Here is a 24,910-nt window from a genome sequence, read left to right on the forward strand (position 1 = left end):
TTGGCCAAGGGCCTCAGGGAAAACATCTTCCTTCTGACCTGCATAGCACCTTTTGGACTTTTCACCATGTTTGCTCATTAAACAGAGCTCCTACTGAACTCATGCTAATCATGCCAAAAGATTGCCAAATCAAATTTGGTAGGAGTGCCCTTGAGGTAATTGGTCTTTTAAATCAAACAGTTTTTTTTTTCTTCTTTTTAATGTGCAGTTGAATGAAGAAAACAAACAGGTAATCATTTTTTGACCTCAGTTTACCCTAATGTGTGACAAAATAATGACCATCTGCAGTAAATCTTAACTGGATCAGGAAAAGAGTTTGATAATTTTTAAAAGACAAGCTAGGAGATGTAAAAATGGTGGGTTTTCTTTTCCTTGATAAGGTGCCCTGGTTAAACTTTTAGGAAAGTATTAAATATACTTCTAGTTTCCATAGTTAAAGAAGAAGATTGAGGAATATTTCAAGGATGGTTATATCATTAGAAATTAAGAGCATTAAGGGAAGTTTCAAGAGTGAGTAAATAAATTGAAGACCAGTTGTACCTGAAGACTTTGTCAGGGGCACAGAAAGTGTAAGTCATATATAAGCCATGGTCCTTGTCATCAGGAGCTGATAGTTCAGTTTTTAAATAACAGCCTTTAAGCAATGAAGAATTTTAATAAGAAAATTTTAACTAGTCGCTCTGAGCTCAGTGCAAAAAGAATAAGAGGGGAGGGACTTCCCTGGCGGTCCAGTGGTTAAGACTCCGCGCTTCCAATGCAGGGGGTGTGGGTTCCACCCCTGGCTGGGGAACTAAGATCCCACGTGCCACATGGCACGGCCAAAAAAAAAAAAAAAAAAAAGAAGGAAATTGGCATGACCCAAGAAATTTTTTCATTAGAGGTATGGGAATACAAGAGGTCTTGTAAAACATTGGAATGAATTTTACAGGATAGACCCCTCTTTTAACAGAGCTGTTCAAAATGGAGAAATTCTCAGATTTCTGAGTGGGTTCAGCTATAGACCCTAACTTATTACTACAAAGCGAGGAAAGGGTAGGTGGTATCTTTTAAGCCCGATTAATCTGTGTGACCTTGATTCTAAACAGTGCTTTCTTGGTTCTAGAGTTCAATATCTACCCAATCATAACCTACTTCAGTGACAGCATTAGTTAGAATGGTACAGCTGGGATTAGGCATACTTTACTATTCATGAATGCTCGATGGTCCTGCGAGGGGAAAAGATGAAAAGAAAGGGTGTTCTGGTTATTTGGTTTATTAGGCTTTTCAAAATTTATGAGGAAGAGGTATTAGCCTTTTGCTTGTCATTGTGAACTTCTCAGTTCCCCCAAAAGATGTTGAGTGATGATATTGGGCTAGAAATTCACATTGTTCTTTTCCTAAGAATAACATACTTTAGGGCTTCCCTGGTGGCTCAGTGGTTAAGAATCCGCCTGCCAATGCAGGGGACACGGGTTCGAGCCCTGGTCCGGGAAGATCCCACATGCCGCGGAGCAACTAAGCCCGTGTGCCACAACTACTGAGCCTGCGCTCTAGAGCCCACGAGCCACAACTACTGAGCCCACGTGCCACAACTACTGAAGCAGGTGCGCCTAGAGCCCGTGCTCCGCAACAAGAGAAGCCACCGCAATGAGAAGCCTGCGCACCACAACGAAGAGTAGCCCCCACTCGCCGCAGCTAGAGAAAACCCTCGCCCAGCAACGAAGACCCAATGCAGTCAAAAATAAATAAATAAATAAAAAATTTAAAAAAAAAAACATACTTTATACATTATTTTCATTTATTAAAAATATACATTTTAAGAATTGTATTTGATCTGGAATCTAGAAAAGATATATATTAGACAATACGAAATTAAAGTAGATGTGTTTTACCCAGAGAAATGCCATAAACAGTTATTTAAATATTCAAAAATAGGTGAAATAGACAACTAGGAATATTTGATCCTTATGAGAGTGAGAGGCAGTATGGAATGATGATTAAGAGCAAAAAGCTGATGCCAAACATTTAAGTTTTTTCCCTCTTAACTCTGCCATTTAGCATTTTGGCCTTGAGAAAACAATTTGACATCTCTGTGTCTTCGTTTCATCTGTATGAAGTTCTCTGAAAGAGCACGTGGTATGTGGTTTAGATTATTATTAGTTTAGATCTACTGATACATGGTCGCTGCGAGCATGTGATGTCAGGACCAGCTAAAGACCAGTGCTTCTTTTGCTGCCAGGACGTGGTTTATGAAGCTGCCTGTAGGTCTTTTGACAGTGGGCAGCTTTACCTCCAACATTTTATTAGAACCATTTTCAAATATACAGAAAAGTTTAAAGAATTACAGTGATGACCCACTTACCCACCACCTAGATTATATACTTGTTAACCTTCTGCAATCATTTAATACGTTTTAACATCATATTTACTAACAGCAGTGCCATAGAAATGGGCCTAATTCTTCCCTCGCCACAAACCTTTTTCAAAAGATATTGGACTTAAAAGAGTTAAAGGAGCAGATTTTCTCTTAATTGATTATTGTATCAAATACAGTATTTTCAGTGCTTCATTATTGTAGGGGGAGGATTTATTAAAAATCATGGAAGCCTGCAGAGGCTTTTCAGCTTACCTACTGGGGGAGGCACAGCAGTAGCCTAAACAGGACCCCTACCCCCACCCCCCCTTCAGGCACACATGGCTTTAAAGGTCATGCCAAGACAGCAGCGGAACCCTCTCCTCTTACTGATTCTTGGCCTTTCTTCCGATGGCTCCCAACCTTACTAGGTTGGGAGGCCTATTACATGAGTTCAGCAAGAAATGTGAACCTATCTATCCATTTCTTTGTAAAACAAAGAATGTTGCTTGCTGTCAGGTTCTGCAAGGATTAAGTCTTTAGCTACTGCTGCCACTGATGACAGTACACCCTGAAAGGAATTCAGGACGAAAAACAGGATGAAGCACTCTGTGCTTTGGAAAAACAGGTCTCTTAGATAGTTAGATATATCTCAAGAAAAATTTTTATGAACCCAGATTCTTACATCTTTACATACATAGAAAAGCACTAAAATCATTAACTGAGATATCTGTTCCTCGTGACTAGAAGTAACCTTTCACTGAGATGTGTGCTGGATTACACATATTCCCAGACAAAATCATCTTTACACTGGCTTCTCCCCCTAGCTCTTCAGAGCAGTCAGTCCCCCCAGAGCTACCAAGAGGCTGATTCCCAGGCTAGAGTCCTCAGTAAGACTCTGAATAAAACTCAACTCACAACTCTTACGTTGTGTATTTTTCTTTCAGTCGACATTTTCATTAAGTCACTAAATATTAACTATGTACCTACTGTGTACCAGGTACCATCCTAGGCCTGGATTGCTAACAATGGAATATTATGCACCCCGGGGGCCCACAGGATAAAAACAGACAGGCATATTTTCTGAGCTTTGTTGGTACCTGTCCTCACTTCTGTGCTTTGCCAAGTTTCTTCAACTGTACACACGCCACAATTTGGGTCTAAACAGGGTTTCTTTTGTAGACCCTGCCCTAAGAGTCAGCAGAGGGAGGTCTCACTAGACAGTCGAAATGAACTCTTTTGTAAATATGAAGCTGGAAGTAGACAATCCTAATAATAACCCATGACTTGAGCTTTACTGCTTCATTCCAGTCTCTGTTCAACTGCTGATCCTGCAGTTCCCGTAAGCACAACTCCCACTGAGGTTAATGTGAGTGTTACGTGAATGTAAGTTTTGTACTTCATCTTCTGCCGAGCGAGCCTTGCTTGTCTTGGACGGTTGACCGTCGTCCCGATCCCCTTTCCCAGCAGGCCACACTAGTCCCTCCTTTCATGTAGCAGAGCCGTACAGCAGTGACAGGCTCCGGGTGAAGGGAAAATCAGTTGAGGACAGAAGTGTTCTGCCCATTGCCTCATATAATAGCAGAGTGCCTCCTATACACTGTCCAGAAGCCAGAGAGAGTAAAAAAGTAGAATGGTGAATTGATGATGTTCTGGGTGCTCTGTAAGCCAGACTTGTGTCCGCTGACTTTGCAAACTAGGCCGAAAGCTGTTAACCTTCTTCTCATTCGTGGAAGGAAAAGTGATGCGGGAGGCAGAAAGCAGGTGTTCTTTCTAGATCTGGCTCTACTGCTGAATTAGTTACTTGCCCCTCGGAAAATCATTTGTCCACTTTGGGGTTCGCTTTCTCCAGCTGTAAAATGAGGTTTTGAACTTGGCATACTCTAAGTTCCCTTCCAACTCAGAACCAGACTTATGGGTCTAGATTCTGGAGAGGTTACAGAATTTTTAAAAATTGTTTGAACTAGTTGCCCACATTTATAAATCAGAAGGTTTTCCGTAACATATGAATTTCTGGCTTCTCTTGGAAAATTGGCAACATGAGCCCTGCATTTTGCACAGCTGCCGTGGCCCCAGTGAGTATTGGCTTCCCTGTTACACAGGGTGTGTCCCTTTAGACACCGTCCCTACCAGTCAACGTTGCCGACCCCTGTAGGCTTTTTGAGTTTGTGGCCCCATTTTAGGACTAGAATTAGCACAGTTTCATCAAAATTAAAAGTGAGGGTATTTTCCCCATTATAGTTCAAATGATGGCAGGCCTATGGCTTAATCTATGACTCTGACTTACATGTTTAATTCATTACAAGCAGAAGCCAAGAAGGGCACATGGAGCTTGGAAGGGATGCTCACAGGAGGGAACCAAAGAGCACTGGAGCTGCTTATGGTAATTTGACATATAACTCAGAGCCTGTTTGTGTTAGGTGAGGCGTCCTGGACGGTTTATTCTCTGTTCTGAGTTAACAAGCTTCCGTCACATCACTTTCTTTGTGAATATGAAATGAGCATCCTCAGGAAAGCAAAGCCTCAAAATGTCAAGTTGCTAGGGAGGAAAGGTTTGCACAGCAAGCGCAGAAGGATTTGTGTGGCTTCTAGGCTTAGTAGTTAATGTTTTATTAACTGTCCTTATTTTCTTTTTCTTATTAACCTTATTCCTTTCAAGGGACCTAACTAGGGAAATGTTGTGAAGGAGGTGTTTTTATTTTTGCTTTTCAATAATGTAACAGGAGCCCATGAGGCAACCCTTTACAAATGGTGATTTCTCATGGTAAAGAGGAAAATTCATTGCTTCGTGTGCTATTTATAAACCATGCCAAATATCCCCAGTTGTTTCTTTTCTGAAAAGAACTCCCCTACGCCTCCCTCATAATGCTGATTTTTCTAATTTTACAGAGGAGAACACTGAGGCTGAGGATTTTAAATGACTTGCACGGTGGGAGTACAGTCTAAGACGGGATAGAACCAAGACTACACCTAGCTCTGCCGACTCCTGGTGTACCCCTGCATCAGAGGGTTTGTCCTTGCTCTCCCTTCGGGGATTCCCAAATTTTAAAATATAGAATTAAAAAGGGAAATGATTACTATAAAAGGAAAGATAATGGTTACATCTAGGGTAGGGAACATGTGCGTGATCTAGAAGGGCTATATAGGGGTTTTCTCAACTAGGGGGTGGCTTCCATTACCATTATAAACGATTACAAAGTGAACATAAGGGGCTTCCCTGGTGGCACAGTGGTTGGGAATCCGCCTACCAATGCAAGGGACACAGGTTCGAGCCCTGGTCCGGGAAGATCCCAAATGCCGCGGAGCAACTAAGCCCGTGCGCCACAACTACTGAGCCTGAGCTCTAGAGCCCGCGAGCCACAACTACTGAGCCCACGTGCCACAACTACTGAAGCCTGCAGGCCTAGAGCCCGTGCTCCACAACAAGAGAAGCCACTGCAGTGAGAAGCCCACGCACCGCAACAAAGAGTAGCCCCCGCTCGCTGCAACTAGAGAAAGCCAGCGCACAGCAGCGAAGACCCAACGCAGCCAAAAATAAATAAATAAATAAATAAAATAAAAAACAACAACAACAAAGTGAACATAATCTTTGCCTGGACTGTCCTAGTTAGCCTCAAACTAGGTCAATTATTGATAGTACCTTTTTTTCCACTCTCAAACAGGTTCTGTTTTAAATGATAAATTATGTGGTCAGCTACTATACGTTTATGCTTTATGCACCTTTATACATGTTTATTATATGTCAAAAACTTTTTTAAAGTTAAAAAATATATATCCGGAAGTCTGACCTATGCTCAGGAGGCCAAGGCCAACCTGGAAAACCTTGTGTTTGCTCTAAGAGTCATGATTACTGCACGGACCACAGTGGCCACAGCTGTGATTCAGGTGTGGACTTCCAGAGTTGTGGGGTGTGGTGTTCCATCTTGGTTTTCTGGGGGCTCCTGTGGCATGAGATAGTCATCTCTGTTTGTTTGTCCTATATGTTGCTGGAAAAATGGTGTATCCCTTAGTCATAGTTGTGAAGGTCAGTCAAGATAATATGTGAGAAAGTGCTTTGTAAACTGTGAAGTTTTTTTCTACATGGAGTGGTAGGAGTTCCCTAAATCCCTAAATTGGCAGGCAGGGCCCCAGCATCACTGCACTGGCACCTGTCAGTTAATCTTCTTGTAATACAGCTCTTCTACTTAGAACATTCTATAGCTCCTGAAGAATGAAATCTAAACTCCTAAACTTGGCATTCAACCCACCCCAACCAACTTTCCAACATTATTCTTGCTGTTCCTCTTCAAGGGCCATAGAACCAAATTCAAGCATATGGTGTTCTAAAAATGCTGCTCCCTTTCCAACCTCATCTCACACTTTTCTCTCCATTAGAATGCCTTTTTCCTCTTTCTTCTCTCTCAATCCCTTTTTCTTGGACTGAATATTTGTCCCTCCCCCTTCCATTCATATATTGAAGCCCTAACCCCCAGAGTGCTTGTATTTGGAGATGGAGCCTCTAAGGAAGTAATTAAGGTTAAATGAGGCCATAAGGATGGGGCCCTGATCCAACAGGATAGTGTCCTTATAAGAGACACCAGTGAGCTCTTGCTCTCTCTCCATGTATGCACTCAGAGGAAAGGCCACTTGAGGACAAAGGGGCCATCTGCAAGCCAGGAAGAGAGCTCTCACAAGAAACCGACCTCACAGGACCTTGATCTGGGATTTCAGCCTCCAGAACTGTGAGAACATAAATTTCTGTTGTTTAAGCCACCCAGTCTATGGTATTTTGTTAGGATAGAGCAGACTAAAACACCGGTTCTTTGAATAGCTTTTTCATCTGCATATCTAAAAACCTCTCTATTCTAACCTATTTTTAGTTCCTCTGGGATACCTATTTGTTTATTTTAAATATCTCAAAGACCAATTCAAAGACCATGAAGCTTCCCTCGATTCCTGCATTTTATTTTGTATTTCTTTTTAAGACATTCGATGTTCTATCCTGCACTATGTAGTTATTTAGTACATGTTTCCTGACCTCCTTACTAGTAAGTTTTTGGGGTAACCTCTGATTCAATATTATAGCTCCACAATGCCTAGTACAGTGCCTGGAGCTTATTAGATACACAATCTATATAAGTTGAATGAGGGAACAAATGAATGAAAGAGAAAAAAAGAAATGGGGTGAGAAATAAGACACAAACTTAAAGCTTAAGGAGGAAGCAGAGGGACTTCCCTGGTGGTCCAATGGTTAAGAATCCGCCTTCCAATGCAGGGGACTTGGGTTCAATCTCTGATCAGGGAACTAAGATCCCACATGTCACGGGGCAACTAAGCCCACGTGCTGCAACTACTGAGCCCGCACGCCGCAACTCCTGAGCCCACGCACCTCAACTAGAAAGCCCACATGCCGCAAACTACAGAGCCCACGTGCTCTGGAGCCCGTGTTCCACAACTAAGACCCGATGCAGCCAAATAAATAAATAAAATAAATATTAAAAAAAAAATAAAGAGGAAGCAGAGAGAATTGAGATGTGGTATTAATAAGTGGGAAGCAATAAGTTAAACCTTCAGTGTAGTGGTGTTTCAAATAAAACAAATAGGTATCTCAGAGGAACTAAAAATAGAAGAATTTGTTTCCACTGAGGTCTGGCATATTATTTGTCTATACATGGAGATTTGACTAATTATTAGAGTAGAATTTTTGCTCCAGCTCCAAACGATTTGGAAAAAAGACCATAGGAATGAATTCAGCTGATATGGGAAAACTGGCATTTTATGACTAGAGCCATAATCACAAATTAGAGCTCTGGTATCAGACCCAGGGCTCAGAATTGGACATTTAGGATCTGTTCTTTTCCCTGCAGTCTCATCTCTAGTTACCATCCTCCTGTCAGAGTCTGCCTTATCTCCCACCTCTTCCTCACTCCCCAAATGTAGTTTTTAAATTTAGATTGTTGGATGGGCAATGTTCACATGGATCAACATTTTAAAACCTAAAATCACAACCTGGGTTGAGTGTTTTAGTCACAATGACAAGGACAATGGAGCTCAGAACATTTCTTTGTCCAAGACTGAGCTGGAGACTGCAACTGGGGTGGCACAGCAGTCCGAAAGAACACCCTAAAAGATTCTAGAAAGTCCCGCAGTCGCAGGGCCTGGCAGCCAGGAGGACAGGGGGCCCGAAGCAGGGCAAACAGTGGACTTGGAGCAGCAGAAGGCTACTTCTTGGGGCTGCCCCATGGAGGTTCAGGATGGGCCGGCCCCCTGGGAGAAGGGCAGTGGGTGTGGGGTGCTGTCCAGTGCACCGTGAAGGGAGCGGGGAGGGACCAGGATGGAGGGCCGAGAGGGAGGGAAGAGTCGGCAGAATGGGAAGTGGCAGGGGGCCACCCACCATTGGCAGGAATTCACTCTCAAGGAGCTTGCACCCTTCTCAAAGGAGGAAGCTTTTGTCACAACTCTGTAAAAAAGCCATGTTTTCCCTTCTCTTTCTCCACAGTGACTATGTCCAGAAAGTATCTAGCAAAGGAGGGAAATAGGAAAGCCCAAAACAAAAAGCCTGAAAAAGAGAAGGTAAACTGCATTGCTGACTTTATTTTGTTTTGTTTGCCCTCCGTTGTGAAAAGTTCTCATTTGAGCTAAAAGAGTTTTATGTCTTTAAACAAGTGGACAATGTTGTTTCAGGGGGAGCAGGTTTGACTGGAGGGAAAGTTTGGGCAACTGCAGCATCACCCAGTTCCTGTTTTTCCTCAAAAGATCCGGTGCTTTGGTGAGATTAAAATGTCACTGTTGAAGCAATAACTTTGAATATTTTTCTACAAGTAGGCATTTTTTTTCCGGGGGGAAAAGGTTTCTGTATAAAATTAGCTTTATGTTGAGAAACCAGATGCGTAGAGAGCCATTTGGTGTGTTATTTGCTATCTTTAGAGTCAAACTCTAAAAGACTTTTAGGTCTGGATGCAGCGCCTCCCCAAATCTCTGAACCTGCAGACATGGGAGCATATTCCATGCAGATGAGAAAACTGAACAGGTACCCTTCCCCTTGAGGATCCCGTAAAGGATTCTAGCAAGAGAGGGTTGGTTAGGGAAAGCATTTGCTAGGAGGTTCTGCTTTACCTAAATGATGTGCTGAAGGTCAAAGTCAGAACCTACCTAGGATTAGATATCCACAGCAACCAGTTAGCAGTCTTGAGGTTTTTGTAGCCCTTTCTGGAGGTGAAACCTCCTAACCACTGGACGGCCAGGAAATTCCCTACATGGAGAATATGATCCCCCCTTCCTACCACCACTGCCACTCAGGATGAACATCAGATTCACACAGGGGACTGCTGAGCTTGTGTGTGAATGGGAGCTTGGCTGGTTTTATATTGTAAATTGTCTTGATGGGTGCTTTCTGACATTTTGCTATGAACTTCTAACTTGCTTCTAAATTGCTGAATGCCACACTTCCCTGACTGTTCTAGCTTTTTCTGAAATGCACAGGAAATGTCTGTAGGTTTGGCAAGCTTCTCCCCACCCCCATCTCCACACTCTTATTCCAAAAGTGTACATTCAGCATTTAAGAGCCTTTAATCATCTTCCCTCTTAGCTCCCTTACACACACTTGTACTCACACTTTTTATGAAGTTAAAAGTTTTATTTTCAATCAGTTGACTTAGAAAAGGACTGTATCTATCCTTTGTCATATATCCCTAAAAAGCTCAACTTTTCTTCCAAACTTTGATAATGTTATTTTTATAAATGCATGCCAAGTGTGTGAATCAGGATTTTTAAAATATAAACATGTTTCTCGGATATAGCAGTATGAGAATTGTGGGTGGGAGAAGCAGCATCAGAAGCTGAAGGGCTGGAAACTAGATTGGGGACATTATTTGAAGTAATCAGAATAAAAATTCTTTCACTTCTTTAACATTCTACAAGTACTGTTTCGAGCGTCTACCATTGTTCTAGGCCCTGATGATACAGCAGTGAACAAAACAGACAAAATCCTTGCCCTCAGGATGCTTAAGTTCTAGTAGAAGGAGACAGATGTAAACTAAATTAAGGAAAATACAGTAGAGATGGAGTGTAGGGAGTGTTTATTCACAAGTTTATAAAGGTGGCCTTTGGGACTTCCCTGGTGGTCCAGTGGGTAAGACTCTGTGCTCCCAATGCAGGGGGCCCAGGTTCGATCCCTGGTAGGGAAGCTAGGTCCCACATGCATGCTGCAACTAAGAAGTCTGCATGCTACAACTAAGAGTCTGCATGCCACAAATAAGAGTCCGCATGCCGCAACTAAACATGCCGCAATGAAGATCCTGCATGCTGCAACTAAGACCCAGCACAGCCAAAATAAATAGGTAAATGAATGAATAAATAAATAAATATTAAAGGTGGCCTTTGAACAATCTTGAAGGAGGTGGACTAACGTTCTATGCTGACATCTGGGGGAAGAGAGTCCCAGGCACAGGAAACAGCTGCAAGTGCACAGGCTCCCTGAAGGAGCATCCCTGGAGAGAAGGAACAACAGCCAGTTGAATCTGGTTGGAGCAGCAGGTGATGAGGTTATAGAAGAAAGTGGGTGGGCAGCAGCTCTTTTAGAGCCTTGTCAGATATTGTAGCTACCAGTGGCTTTTACTGTGATGAGTTGGGAAGCCAGAGTAGGGTTTCAAACAAAGAAGGGACAGCATCTTATTTAACAAGACCACTCTGGCTGCTGGGTTGAGAAGGGAAGGGGGCAGGTGTAGAAGAGCAGAGACCAGTGAGGAGGCCACTGCAATCTCTACTAGAAATTAATAAAAAATGTTTGATTGGTTTACATAAAGGGAAGAAAATGTGCTTGCAAAATACAAAAGAAAAAAGGAAACAATTCTTTTTCAGATGTTTAAGTTGCAAGAAAAAAAACCACTTTGGCAACAACTTTGCTACTGCATCTCCTCCACAGAATGGGCTTGGGAGTCCTAGGTCTTCAGGGTTTTTTTCTCCTGAGTGACCGATGAACCTAGCTGGGTTTGGTCAGTGTGTTTAAGAATGAGCCTTTATGGATCTGCTTAGTATGTCTGACCCTTCCCATTTCCCAAATTTGCCCGAGTCCCAGTTAGAAAAACAGATTCCTGGGTCCTACCCATTCAGTAAATATGGAATGGGGCCAGGAACTTTCAGTAAGAAAATGAAGGGATTCTTATGACTTGGAAGATGGGGAACTACTTTAATTTCCGCACCTCCCGCTCACCTTGTGGGGTTTGCGACGGACCTGGAAAGCGTTGCAGGGCGCCCGTGATACCGGCAGGTGGCGCCACCTGACCGTGAGCTGCAGAGGGCGCTTGTCTTAGGGATAGGCGAGAGGCTCCAGCAGAGCGGGTCTGTGCGGTGCTGGGGCCCACCGGCCACCGCTTATCCCGAGTGGAGAGGCGCGCACGAGTAAATAAGGGGGGCGCGGCCAGTGGCTCGGCTTCATTCTAGGCTACTGTGCATCTTAAGCCTCCCTAGTCGGCTTCTCGGGCTCCTGGGGCAGGAAGGCGCAGCCCTCTCTGCACGGGCATTGAGCACGCGGAAGCCGGCAGCGTGGCACAGCGAGAACCAGCCGCCTCGGGCCGCAGGACATTAGTCCAGCGGGGCAACCTAAGGGCCGGGATGTACTACCGAGGTCCCTCCGGGCTTTCGGACTCGCGAATGGCCCCTTTTCATTGGCAGCCGGAAGTAAGGCCTCGCCCCCTTTCGTACAGCTCTCAACTGTGACTGGCTCTCGGGCACCGGCTGGCCACACCTCCTCCCCTCGCACATACACAAGAGTCACGCGCCTTTCAGTTGGAAACTTGGCGTGCTGAGGAGGACGCTGGCCCTCGTCTCCCCACCCATTTATCTTGCCATTGGTTCGCGGCGCCGCTCACGGCCACGCCCCCATTCCAGCCCCCTGGCTGGGAGGGCGGACGCCTGCTCGTGATTAGCTGCTCTGCCTGCCTCTCGCAGGAGCGGTTGGCACTTCTTCCCCCTCTCCCCTCTCCCGCCAGCCTCGAGGTTCCTGAGCTGGCCCAGGCCGAGTCAGTGTCAGTCAGGGAGGCGGACTGCTGAGCAGTGGGTGCGAACACTGCGTTGCAGTCTCGCCCAGGGGCCGGTGCCTGCGCTCGCGCCGCCGGGTGGGAAGGATGAAGCTGCAGCTGGAGCAGCCACCCTATGATTGGCTGGGGCACTTGTGAACCCGAAGTAAAGATGGCGGGCGGGCAGGCAGCCGCCGCACTGCCCACTTGGAAGATGGCGGCGCGCCGCAGCCTCAGCGCTCGCGGCCGGGGGGTCCTGCAGGCGGCGGCTGGACGGCTGTTGCCACTGCTTCTGCTGAGCTGCTGCTGCGGCGCGGGCGGCTGCGCAGCGGCGGGCGAGAACGAGGAGACTGTGATCATCGGGTTGCGGCTGGAGGACACGAACGACGTGTCGTTCATGGAAGGGGGGGCGCTGCGGGTGAGCGAGCGGACCCGGGTCAAGCTGCGGGTGTACGGGCAGAACATCAACAACGAGACATGGTCCCGCATTGCTTTCACAGAGCATGAGCGGCGGCGCCACAGCCCGGGCGAGCGCGGGCTGGGGGGCCCTGCGCCGCCGGAGCCGGACAGCGGCCCCCAGCGCTGCGGCATCCGCACATCAGATATCATCATCTTGCCCCATATCATTCTCAATCGCCGTACATCAGGCATCATTGAGATCGAGATCAAACCGCTGCGCAAGATGGAGAAGAGCAAGTCCTATTACCTGTGCACGTCGCTCTCCACGCCAGCCCTGGGCGCCGGCGGCCCGGGGTCTGCGGGTAGCGCCGTCGGGGGAAAGGGCGGCTCCGGGGTGGCCGGGCTCCCGCCGCCCCCGTGGGCCGAGACCACCTGGATTTATCACGACGGCGAGGACACCAAGATGATCGTGGGGGAGGAGAAGAAGTTCCTGCTGCCTTTCTGGCTGCAGGTGATCTTCATTTCGCTGCTTCTGTGCCTATCGGGCATGTTCAGCGGCCTCAACCTGGGACTCATGGCCCTGGACCCGATGGAGCTGCGCATCGTGCAGAACTGCGGCACGGAGAAGGAGAAGAATTACGCCAAGCGCATCGAGCCCGTGCGCAGGCAGGGCAACTACCTGCTGTGCTCGCTGCTGCTGGGCAACGTGCTGGTCAACACCACGCTCACCATCCTGCTCGACGACATAGCTGGCTCAGGCCTCGTGGCGGTGGTGGTCTCCACCATCGGCATCGTCATCTTCGGGGAGATCGTGCCCCAGGCCATCTGCTCCCGGCACGGCCTGGCTGTGGGGGCCAACACCATCTTCCTCACCAAGTTTTTCATGATGATGACCTTCCCCGCCTCTTACCCCGTAAGCAAGCTGCTGGACTGCGTCCTGGGCCAGGAGATAGGCACCGTCTATAACCGGGAAAAACTGCTGGAGATGCTCCGGGTCACAGACCCCTACAACGACCTTGTAAAGGAGGAGCTGAACATCATCCAAGGGGCGCTGGAGCTCCGCACCAAGACCGTGGAGGACGTGATGACTCCCCTCCGGGACTGTTTCATGATCACCGGCGAAGCCATTCTGGACTTCAACACCATGTCGGAGATCATGGAGAGCGGCTACACTCGGATTCCAGTATTTGAGGGGGAGCGCTCCAACATCGTGGACCTCCTCTTTGTCAAAGACTTGGCCTTCGTGGATCCAGATGACTGTACTCCGCTGAAAACCATCACTAAATTTTATAACCACCCCTTGCACTTTGTTTTCAATGACACCAAGTTGGACGCTATGCTGGAAGAATTTAAGAAAGGTGGGAAATTTTGCTATCTTTCATTGGCTTGCTCTTTCTCTCTCCATCCTCCTCCCTACTTGAGTCCTCTACCCTCAGAACAACCCCCCAAGGCGAATTGACCGGAATTTCTCTTCTCTTTTAATTGCAAAGTTGAAAGGATGGCATGGATTTGGGGATGGATTGAACTAGTAAGCGCTTCTAGGTTCTTTAAAAGCACAAGACTGCCATCACTTGCTTTTTCCCATATCAAAAAGCAGGGTTCCTATTTTCTGTGCATGGTACTCTTCCCCCCTGCAGTCTGGTCTTGAGAGGTCTGCTGCATTCATTGCCTGGATTCTGAGTGGGTAGATGAAAGTAGGGACCCGCTCATGCCGTGCTATGCCATTTGGTTGACATGTACTAATTGCAGGCATTTGGAAAACGTTTAAACAGCTTTTCTAAACCCTATACAATCACTGGCGTTTCAGAGATTGGAAGTGCATTTTCAGTAGTTTCTGTTCCTGGTTGTCTGGTGACCTGTGGGAGAGATTAGGGTCCGCTTTTGAGAATATGGTATGGGATAAGCCAGGTATCACCAAAAAATTCACTCATTTGAATGACTTGCCTTAGCTAGAAAAGAGGGTTTTTAAAAAACTAAAGCTATTCGTTAATATATAACTTGGAAAGACTAGAGGTAAGTTAACCGTTTATGAGGCTCTATCTTACCTAGCTTTCTTCACTATTTGTTTATGTTTATCTGACAACAAATAAAGTTTCCCAAACCAAGTGTGGTTTCGGCAGAAAGCTTGGATCTTTAACAATGGGATGAATTCCTCTATTATGGTTTATTTATTTCTTGAGACTTTCTGGTTTAAAAGTGTTCTTTTTAACCTTGATCACCTGGTACATTAAATTGAAGTATGTCTCCAAGTCACTGTTCACTGTTCCAGGGAGTTTTGTCAGGGAAGAGAAGTGCAGAGTGTGGTGTGCTCACCTTTCATGCATCGTGGTATTTTTGGTTTGTTTTACCATGTAATGAACAGGTAAATAGCAACTCATACTATTATCACTGAAATTCTGGCTTTAAAAACGTTTCCAGTAAATAGCCAGTTTTGTTATTTGAAAGCCAAGGGATACTGAGTTTTTAAATTGTTATGATGCTGGTGCATGTTCATGTATTATGCTGGAATGTGTGTGTAACCTTTAATGAACTGATAGTCCTCAAAACTAACTTTTCCTTCTTCAAATAGAATTTTGATCACTGATAGTGGTTTCTCCACTGAAAAAGGTCATGTGTAAGTGGTGACAGCTCACTGGATGTGATGATTTGAACATAGAGTGTGTAGTTGTCCTAATTCCATTTTCTTGCCTGAATGGTGTCCTCTCTGGAACAGAATCACATTGCAGTAATTTTCAGATAAAGGAATAGAGCAGAATGTGCTTCAGAGATTGGTAATTTGCATTTAAAAGCAGAAGGAGATTCTTCTGGATTCTTAAACAGTAAAAAGAAAATGTCCATTATCTCTAGGTGACAAAGCTTCTTTTGGGACGTCATTATTCTTTCACTACTAAATTGTTAATTAGAGCATCTAACCAGTCTCTTCTTTCATTTTGCTGTAGTAGCTGTAATATAGAAAAATATCTTGAAATGCTTGAAAATGGCTTTGAAATACTTTATTTTCTTTCTGTTGCTAAATTTCCCAATATTGATACAGATAATATAGTTTATGTTTTTTGTTTTTTATTATGCAGAATTTTTGCATATCTACTGATGGATTGGTAGCGCTGGCGTGTACTCCCTGCTGAAGTCTTTTCTTCGCTTCTGTGTCTTTTTTCTCTTTGAGAATTTAGTTCTGCACCTTGCAACTCATTAATCCTTCCCCTAACTCAAAATTTCAAAATTTGCATTATTTTGAAATTTGTTTTGGATTGTCCTTGAACAGTTTTCCTATGACTGATTTATTTTTACTAGGAACTTTCTCCTCTCCCCAAATTACTTCTCACAGTATTTTCTTTGAAATGTATCCTTTAAAGATTGAATTGCTAATATTTTCCCATGAATTTTTGAAAAATTTTATTTATTTTATTTTTGGCTGCGTTGCATCTTCGTTGCTGCGTACGGGCTTTCTCTAGTTGCGGCGAGTGGGGGCTACTCTTCGTTGTGGTGCGCTGGCTTCTCATTGCAGTGGCTTCTCTCTGTTGTGGAGCATGGGCTCTAGGCGCACAGGCTTCACTAGTTGTGGTGCATGGGCTCAGTAGTTTTGGCTCGCGGTCTCTAGAGCACAGGCTCAGTAGTTGTGGCACATGGGCTTAGTTGCTCCGTGGCATGTGGGATCTCCCCAGACCAGGACTCAAACCTGTGTCCCCTGCATTGGCAGGCGGATTCTTAACCACTGCGCCACCAGGGAAGCCCTCCCCTGAATTATATTAAAAAAAAAAAATGCACAAGATGTTATTTTTGTCTGTAACCAGAATGATGTATTCAGTTAAGAAGACAGTACAGATTAAAGGTACATTCAAGCTAGTAGCATATTAGGAAGAGTGGGCAAAGAAAGTTGGTTGCAAATGGGAAATTTAAGCCATGATCTTAAAAGGGTAGAGTGGGTGCTTGTTACTGAAACTGTAGGAATAACTAATTTTTCACCTTCCCTTCCTTGATCTTTTTTTGATGAGTTTGGTCACTTTCACCTTACTAATAACTGTTATTTCTTTCTTTTGTGTTAGTTAAAATATTTCACCTGATTTTTTTTTCTTTTTCATTTTCTAATTCAATTATGAAGTTATGTGAACAGTCAACCTGCTATTGTTTTTCTCTATTGAGCAATGCTGTGTGGGATGGTTTGAAGGCTTTTTCTTCTTTTTTCCTCTTTCTTCTAACAACACCAACTGTAACTCTACCAAACTGGTTAGATCCTTAATCCAGATCTCATTGAAAATTATCCTTTCTAATTAAAAATGTCTGCGTTGAAGCCTTTCCTGGATATAGCTCTACATCATTAGTCTGAATTATTCTTTACTAAGGAGGGGGAAAATTTCTGTAATGTGGAAAGAAATGAAAAGCTACCTTTATGTAGTGTATGTAAATGTCTTCTTTCTAACGATTAGAAGTTTTTGCCTGGCTGCCAGGAAACTTATAGCTTTACTTGAGGTTGGAAGACAGTAATTATGCTAATTTTTACAGTTAGCTTACTATTATTATTACCTATTTATTTACTCTCTGCCAGGTACAGGGCTTAGTGCTTTACATGAATCACCTTGTTTAAATCTGAGAGCTGAGCAAAGCATCATCTCCATCTTACAAATGAGGAAATTGAGGCATAGGTGAAATGATGTGTTCAAGGTCATTCAGTAATTTGTTGATTTGGGGTTTTAACTTGGTCTGCATCACAGCCAAACATGCCCTCTTAACCATTCTATTATGCTGATCCCCTTGATCCTGATTTTACGTTTCTGTTTTAATTGAATGTGAGGTTTGGTCAAAACATTGCCTCAGGGCTTGCTGAGAGCAACAAACACAGAAATGTATTTAGACATATATATGGCCTTAAACCCAGTGCTTCTGTGATGTTGTACCTAACAGTTGGTGTCCCCACTTTCACTGTTAAATCCATTTTTGGCCTGTATGACCCTAAATCTAAACAATTCCATTTCCAGTATTTGCAGGTCAAGCATCAAGATTCACTTTGACAGTGTTTTATGCTAACACTGTGCTGTTTGACTAATAGCTAAAGTATGTAGTCCTGTTTCACTCTTAGTCTCATATCTGTTTGTGTTGCAAGGCTGACCCAAACCCAGTTTTGTGTTTCAATCTTGATTTTATTTGCATCTTTTGTAGCCACTTATGTGACAAATGGTTGCCAGCGAGCATCCTGTACAGCCCTACCCCCCTGTGGTCCACACCATCAGTCTTTTTCTTTTGTGAGTTTTATAGTTATTTATAAATCTAAAACAGAGAGTAAAAGTAAATCCCACTAGTGGATTATGAGAATTTTGGAAAAACCGTCTAAAGCAATGTAGTGTAGAGGAAGGAAAAGTTAAATAAGGTTGCTACCTTTGTGTGCAGAAAGTGCCCTGTACGCTCTCCCTATACCTGACAAAACCTTCCTAACAAAAGATAGTGGGCTCTGAGCCACCCAGTTGTTTGTTTGTTTTGCTTTGTTTTGTTTCTTTTAGCTTTGTAACAATTGCATTCCAGTATTGCAGAGCTCGCTGCTTCATAGCTGCTAGAGACAGACAGGCTGTTTTTTAGCTTTTTTAAAACTGGGAACAGGTGAGCTCATCAGATAATGTTCTTTAAGGGAAGAACACAATGTGTAGTTTTCACTTAAAACATTTGGTGTACAATTCTCTCTTCCTATATATAACACAAGTCTTTCCATATTAATGTGCTGAGAGTTTAATATTTAAAACTTTTTTCCTCACCAGATAAAGTGTTCCACTTGCCTAGAATCTAGGAGGATGTCTTTACTGATGTTTAAAAGTATGAATGGTGTTGAGGGTGAAGGGGTGGATGTATTTGTTTCTTTGATCTTGTATGTTTATTAACTTTTTGCAGTAACACATGTGATGCTATTATAATTTTGCATATTTTTAGAACATCATTTTGAAATATCCAGATAGTGTAGAATCAGAGCTGGAAGGCAGGCAGCTCATGGATCATCCAGTCCAGTGTTTGTGAAGGTTACCAGATGATAAAACTTACTTGGATCACTTATTAAGAATTAGTTCCTAAGCCTCACTCAGAGACCTCCTCAACCAGAATCTCTTAGGGAAGGGGGTTTGGAATCCATACTGTTAACAGTTACCCTGAGGTGATTCTTATGATTAGGTGAGTTTAGGAAACATTGGTCTAGTCAACCTCTTAACTAAGGAAAGTAAACCCTGAGGAGAGAAAGCTAAGTGACTTGCTTAGGGCCACCCACATAGCTGGTAGCATCAACAGGACTAGAACCTGTGTCCCTGACTCTAGCATGGAGTTCTCTCCATTCCAACAAGCAGGACTTCTGGTTCCAAGTTCAAGGTACCTTTAAATTCTTGTTAGAGTTAAAGGCAGCCGCATCACTGAAAAAGCAAATATATAGGTTTGCCATTGGTTTTATTTGCCTTGTGATTTTGATGTCAATATTTTTGATATCCAGCATTCAAACCATCTTTGACAGGCGTTTTGTTACATGGAAAGTAAGTCTGAATGTGTGACCTCATTTTATTTTAGTTTACTTTAATTGAGTTTTTTTACTCTGCTAAGGTTAGACTACGAGTGTGTTTTAAGAAATGGGTATTGATATCTAGATTGAAGCCTCAGGTAGTTCAGTGTAAGCTATTTCTTTTTCTTTTGAGTTAACTTGTTTTAGATATCCTCGAATGAGTTCGTTGTTGTTGTTGTTATTTATTCTGTGAGAGTAATGAAGATTGGATTTGGGACTATGGGGTGAAACTTCTTTGGCGCTTTTAATTTTTGTTCAAGGTACAGGTCTGTGAAGTTTCCATTGAAATAGTCATCAAAGCACTTGAAGCATGTGTTCCATTCATACATCTATGGGCCCCTTTTTTCAGGTTTTTTATAATGTAAGCTAAATTCTTTCAGATGATCCAGTCTGACTTGGGGGTTAATTTGTGTTAGAATCACCGAAGCCTTTTAGGTCAGTAGACACCATAGTTGAATATCAGCTCTGACTTAGTATGATCTGGACAAAACAGGAAAGGATCTTGTTCTGCTTTTTCTCTTGGTTTTTATGGGGATTACATAGCACCTGCCCCTTCCCCTCAAAAAGGCCTCAGAATTATTTAAATTCTGAAACATTCCAAAGTACTGTGAGGTACCCGTGAATTTTAAAGATTTTTTTTTTAAACACTTTTCAATTTTATTTATTTATTTATTTATTTATTTATTTTTTTATGGCTGTGTTGGGTCTTTGTTTCTGTGCGAGGGCTTTCTCCAGTTGCGGCAAGCGGGGGCCACTCTTCATCGCGGTGCGTGGGCCTCTCACTATCGTGGCCTCTCTTGTTGAGGAGCACAGGCTCCAGACGCGCAGGCTCAGCAGTTGTGGCTCACGGGCCTAGTTGCTCCGCGGCATGTGGGATCTTCCCAGACCAGGACTCGAACCCGTGTCCCCTGCATTAGCAGGCAGATTCTCAACCACTGAGCCACAAGGGAAGCCCCGTGAATTTTAATCATTAGCAAACCTAAACAAGTTTAAAATATTTTTAACCAGGAAAATGCACAAAATAGACTGAGCCAACATAATATTTTATGGTTTTATTTGCTTTTGAACTACTTAAACTTTTATTTATTTATTTATTTATTTATTTATTTATTTTTGGCTGTGTTGGGTCTTCGTCTCTGTGCGAGGGCTTTCTCCAGTTGCGGCAAGCGGGGGCCACTCTTCATCGCGGTGCGCGGGCCTCTCACTACACTATCGCGGCCTCTCATTGCGGAGCACAGGCTCCAGACGCACAGGCTCAGTAATTGTGGCTCACGGGCCCAGCTGCTCCGCGACACGTGGGATCCTCCCAGACCAGGGCTCGAACCCGTGTTCCCTGCATTGGCAGGCAGACTCTCAACCACTGCGCCACCAGGGAAGCCCTGAACTACTTAAACTTTTAAGAACAAACCTCTGGACTCGAATTAGATGTTTACAGTACTTTAGTTACATATAAAGTAGTATATTTCTTTCTAAAGGGCCCTTTTCTCTAAATGCATGTATTTTAATTGGTAGTCAGCATCAATTCCAGTAAGATTTGCTTGGCATATAAAGAACATTTATTAAACTAAATACATGGAAATGGATGACTGGGATTGAATACAATTTTAGTATTGTCTTTTCATCATCTTTTTCTCAGAACACAAATGCGAAACCCCAAATCCTACCAACACTGCAAAGGAGAGACAATAAGAAGCATTCTTTCTTTCAAATCACATCACTGGCACCTCCAGAATGTCTACATAGAGAGATGTTAGGGGTGGCAGGCTGTGGAAGGGGAAGAAAGGGGACTAAGAACAAGCATTTTCTGTAGATGATACGTTTATTAGACTGGCTTAGGGCTTGATGGAGATAATGGGGGTGCTGACTCTCCCCCACTTTTACATCTGTGCAACCACTGATCATAAATACTGCTGTAATGATAGTGAGATCCTCATTTCTTCATACTTAACCCCCTCTTGCTGTCAGACCTAGGTGGGATTTTTTTTTTTTTTTAATTCACATCCTGTGGGGAGGATACCACCTGCTAGCATAAAGGTTAAGAAAAATGTGCTCTTCCTGGATCTACTTTGGACAAGTAACTTAGCCTCTTTAAGCCTCAGTTTTTTCCATAGTAAAATGGGATATTTTGTAACTCATAAGGTACTTAGTAAGGATTCATGTGATAATGAATATGAAAATGCTTCTGGTAGTACTTGGCACTTAGTGCTCAGTTAACCATTATCTTTATGTAATGGCTCTGTAGACTCTTCCACGTTGTTCTTGGTCTTTCTCTAGACTAAAGATTGCAAGTCAAGAGAGACACCTTGGGCCATGTGTGCTGATAGTTGTTATGCATGTTGAAATCTTTTTTTTTTTTTTTTTTGGCCGCTGTGGTTGGCGGGATCTTAGTTCCCTGACCAGAGATTGAACCTGGGCCACGGCAGTGAAAGCGCCGAGTCCTAACCGCTGGACCGCCAGGAAATTACCCTGAATATTGAAATCTTGAAAGGGGCTAATTGTTAGGTTTTTCTTTTTATTGTGATTGAATTCTAGGCTTTTTTAGCGGTTGCTGTTACTTATCAGATGGCTGCATGTGTATATATTTTTAAGGAAAACAAGGCAATTGATTACGTGTTCTACCCTCCTTAGAGTAAGAATGCTGAATTTTAAAAAATTCTTCATTCTCCTTAACTGTGACTGAAAAAAACAACAAAGTTTAAAAGAAATAGAACAAGTGCTCATGGATTTTGGAAACCTTTGAATAACTAGAGTTTGAAGACTAAAGGAAGATCTCAGATTACTCAGATAAAATCTTTTAACATTGATTACATCAAAAGCATAAAAAATGGCAATGTCTAATATAGCAAGTTTTTGTTGCTTATAGCAATGTAACTTTTTAATACTTTTAGAAGGCAACCAGGAGTCATAAAAATGTCCTACAAAGGGTTTAGTAATTTCCCCTGGAAATCTTAATTCAGTGATATAATTCAAGAGAAGGAAAGAGCTATGTTGGCTTTTCATGTTGTATGTATATTGCAAAAAATATCTAGTGAAAAGTTCGAGATAACTTAAATATATCTAACACTTCAAGATGGACATGGAGGGGAAGGAGTTAAGATAATTGTAGGTGTCAACTAATCACAACCATTTAATGATCATTTTGAAAGCCATGTAGCAGTACGGGAAAATTTTTGCTGATCATCTTGCATAGATTATCGATATGTAAAAATATACATGTATACGGACTGAAAGGAAACATGGAAAAAGTGTTAATAGTTGATGTGTTAGGATAGGGTAATCATAGCCAGTCTTTGCAAAAATCCCTTTGTTAACTTTGTAGAATAACATACCTGGAAAAAATTCAAATCTGCTGAGAACATTATGAGTCCTGGTCTTAGGGAAAACTAACCTTTACTAACAGGGAACTCATATTATTCCATTTCTCCTTAGGAACATTTTACTGCTGAAACAAATGGTTACTTTAAAATTTTTAGAAATTGAGATATAATTCACATACCACAAAATTCACCCTTTTATAGTGTACAACTTGGTGGTTTTTAGTGTATTCACAAGGTGTACAGCCATCACTACTGTCTACTTCCAGAACATTTTCTACTCCAGAAAGAAACCCATCAGTAGTCACTCTCCATTCTCCTCTCCCCACAGTCCCTGGAAACTGTTAATCTACTTTCTGTCTCTATGGATTTGCCTGTTCTGGACATTTCATATAAATGAAATCATACACAATGTGGCCTTTTGTGTCTGGCTTCTTTTACTTAGTGTTTTCAAGGTTCATCCATGTACATCCATATGGCATGTATCAGTACATCCAAGTACATACATGTAGCATGTATCAGTATTTCATTTATTTTTTTATGGTCAAATAATATTCCATTTTATGGATATACAACATTTTGTTTATCCACCCATCAGTAGATGGACATTTAGGCTGTTTCTAGTTTTTGGTCATTATAAATAATGCTACTGTGACTACTGGTATACATGTTTTTGTGTGGACATAAGTTTTCAATTATCTTGGGTAGATAACTAGAAGTAGGATGGCTGGTTCATATGGTAACTCTATTTTTAACTCTTTGAGAAACTGCCAAACTGTTTTCCAAAGTGGCTGTACCATTTTACATTCCCACCAATAATGTATGAGAGTTCCAATTTCTCCATATCCTTGCCAACTCTTGTTATTGTGATTTGTTTGTTTGTTTGTTTGTTTAATTATAGCCATCCTAGTAGGTGTGAAGTGGTATCTCATTGTGTGTGTGTTTTTTTTTTTTTTTTTTTTTTTGCCTGTGCTGGGTCTTAGTTGTGGCACATGGGATCTTTAGTTGTGGCATGCATGTGGGATCTAGTTCCCTGACCAGGGATTGAACCCAGGCCCCCTGCATTGGGAGCACAGAGTCTTTAGCCACTTGACCACCAGGGAAGTCCCGTCTCATTGTGGTTTTGATTTGTATTTTCCTAATGGCTAATGATGTTGAGCGTCACTTCATGTGCTTATTGGCCATTTGTTTATCTTCTTTGGAGAAAAGTCTCTTCAGATATTTTGCCCATTTTTAATTGTGTCTTTTTATTATTGAATTGTAATAGTTCTTTTTGTATTCTACATACTAGTTTCTTACCAGGTATATAATTTGCAAATATTTTCTCATATTCTGTGGGTTGTGTTTTCACTTTCTTGGTAGTAACCTTTGAAGCAGAAAAGTTTTAATTTTGATGAAGTCCAATTTCTTTCTTTTTTTTTTTTTTCTTTTGTTGCTTTGTTTTTATTGTCATATCTAAGAAACCATTGTCCGGTCCCAGGTCACAAAGTTTTATGCCTATGTTATCTTCTAAGGCTTTCATAGGTTATCTTTTACATTTAGGCCTTTAATCCATTTTGAGTTAATTTTTGTATGTGCTGTGAGATAGGAGTCTAAATTCATCCTTTTGCATGTGAATATCATGTTGTTCCAGCGCCATCTGTTGAAAAGACTACTCTTTCCCCATTGAATTATCTTGGCATCCTTGTCACAAGTCAATTGACCATAAATGTGAGGGTTTATTTCTGGACTCTAAATTCTGTTCCACTGATCTATGTCTTCATATGTCAGTACCACACTCTTTTGGTTCTTGTAGCTTTGTACTAAGTTTTTTTAAAAAAAATAAATTTATTTATTTTTTAATTTTATTTTTTAAATAAATTTATTTATGTATTTACTTATTTATTTTTGGCTGCATTGGGTCTTTGTTGCTGTGCACGGGCTTTCTCTAGTTGTGGCGAGCAGGGGCCACTCTTCCTGCAGTGCACTGGCCTCTCATTGCAGTGGCCTCTCCTGTTGTGGAGCACGGGCTCCAGGTGTGCGGGCCTCAGCAGTTGTGGCATGTGGGCTCAGTAGTTGTGGCGCATGGGCTCAGTTGCTCCACGGCATGTGGGATCCTCCCGGACCAGGGATCGAACCCGTGTCCCCTGCATTGGCAGGCAGATTCTCAACCACTGTGCCACCAGGGAAGTCCCTTGTACTAAGTTTTGAAATCGGGAAGTATGAATTCTCCAACTTTGTTCTTCTTTTTCATGACGATTTGATTGTCAGGATTGCTTGCATTTCTGTATGAATTTTTCATGGATCTTCTTGTCCATTTCTGCAAAGGCAGTTGGAATTTTGATAGAGATTGCATTGAATCTGTAGA

General features: G+C 42.7%; 1 protein-coding gene across 12 annotated transcripts in view; it reads left to right on the forward strand.

The window, feature by feature from the left end:
• The first annotated feature begins 15 nt into the window (after positions 1-15).
• Positions 16-24,910, forward strand: part of CNNM2 (cyclin and CBS domain divalent metal cation transport mediator 2) — a 153,856-nt gene continuing 128,961 nt past the window's right edge. For 8 of the 12 annotated variants that reach the window (XR_014249247.1, XR_014249248.1, XR_014249249.1 and 5 more), the window contains exon 1: positions 16-14,084. Coding sequence is in view for 8 of the 12 variants with exons in the window: in XM_082408282.1 (XP_082264408.1) it covers positions 12,464-14,084 (1,621 nt within the window). In the remaining 4 variants the exon portion in view is untranslated. Of the gene's footprint in view, positions 14,085-15,797; positions 19,899-24,910 lie in introns of those variants that run through there. The other 4 variants (XM_082408284.1, XM_082408285.1, XM_082408286.1 and 1 more) reach the window with 4 other exon arrangements.

The sequence above is a fragment of the Balaenoptera borealis genome (genome assembly GCF_965194805.1).
Source record: "Balaenoptera borealis genome assembly, chromosome: 10".
NCBI lineage: Eukaryota > Metazoa > Chordata > Mammalia > Artiodactyla > Balaenopteridae > Balaenoptera > Balaenoptera borealis.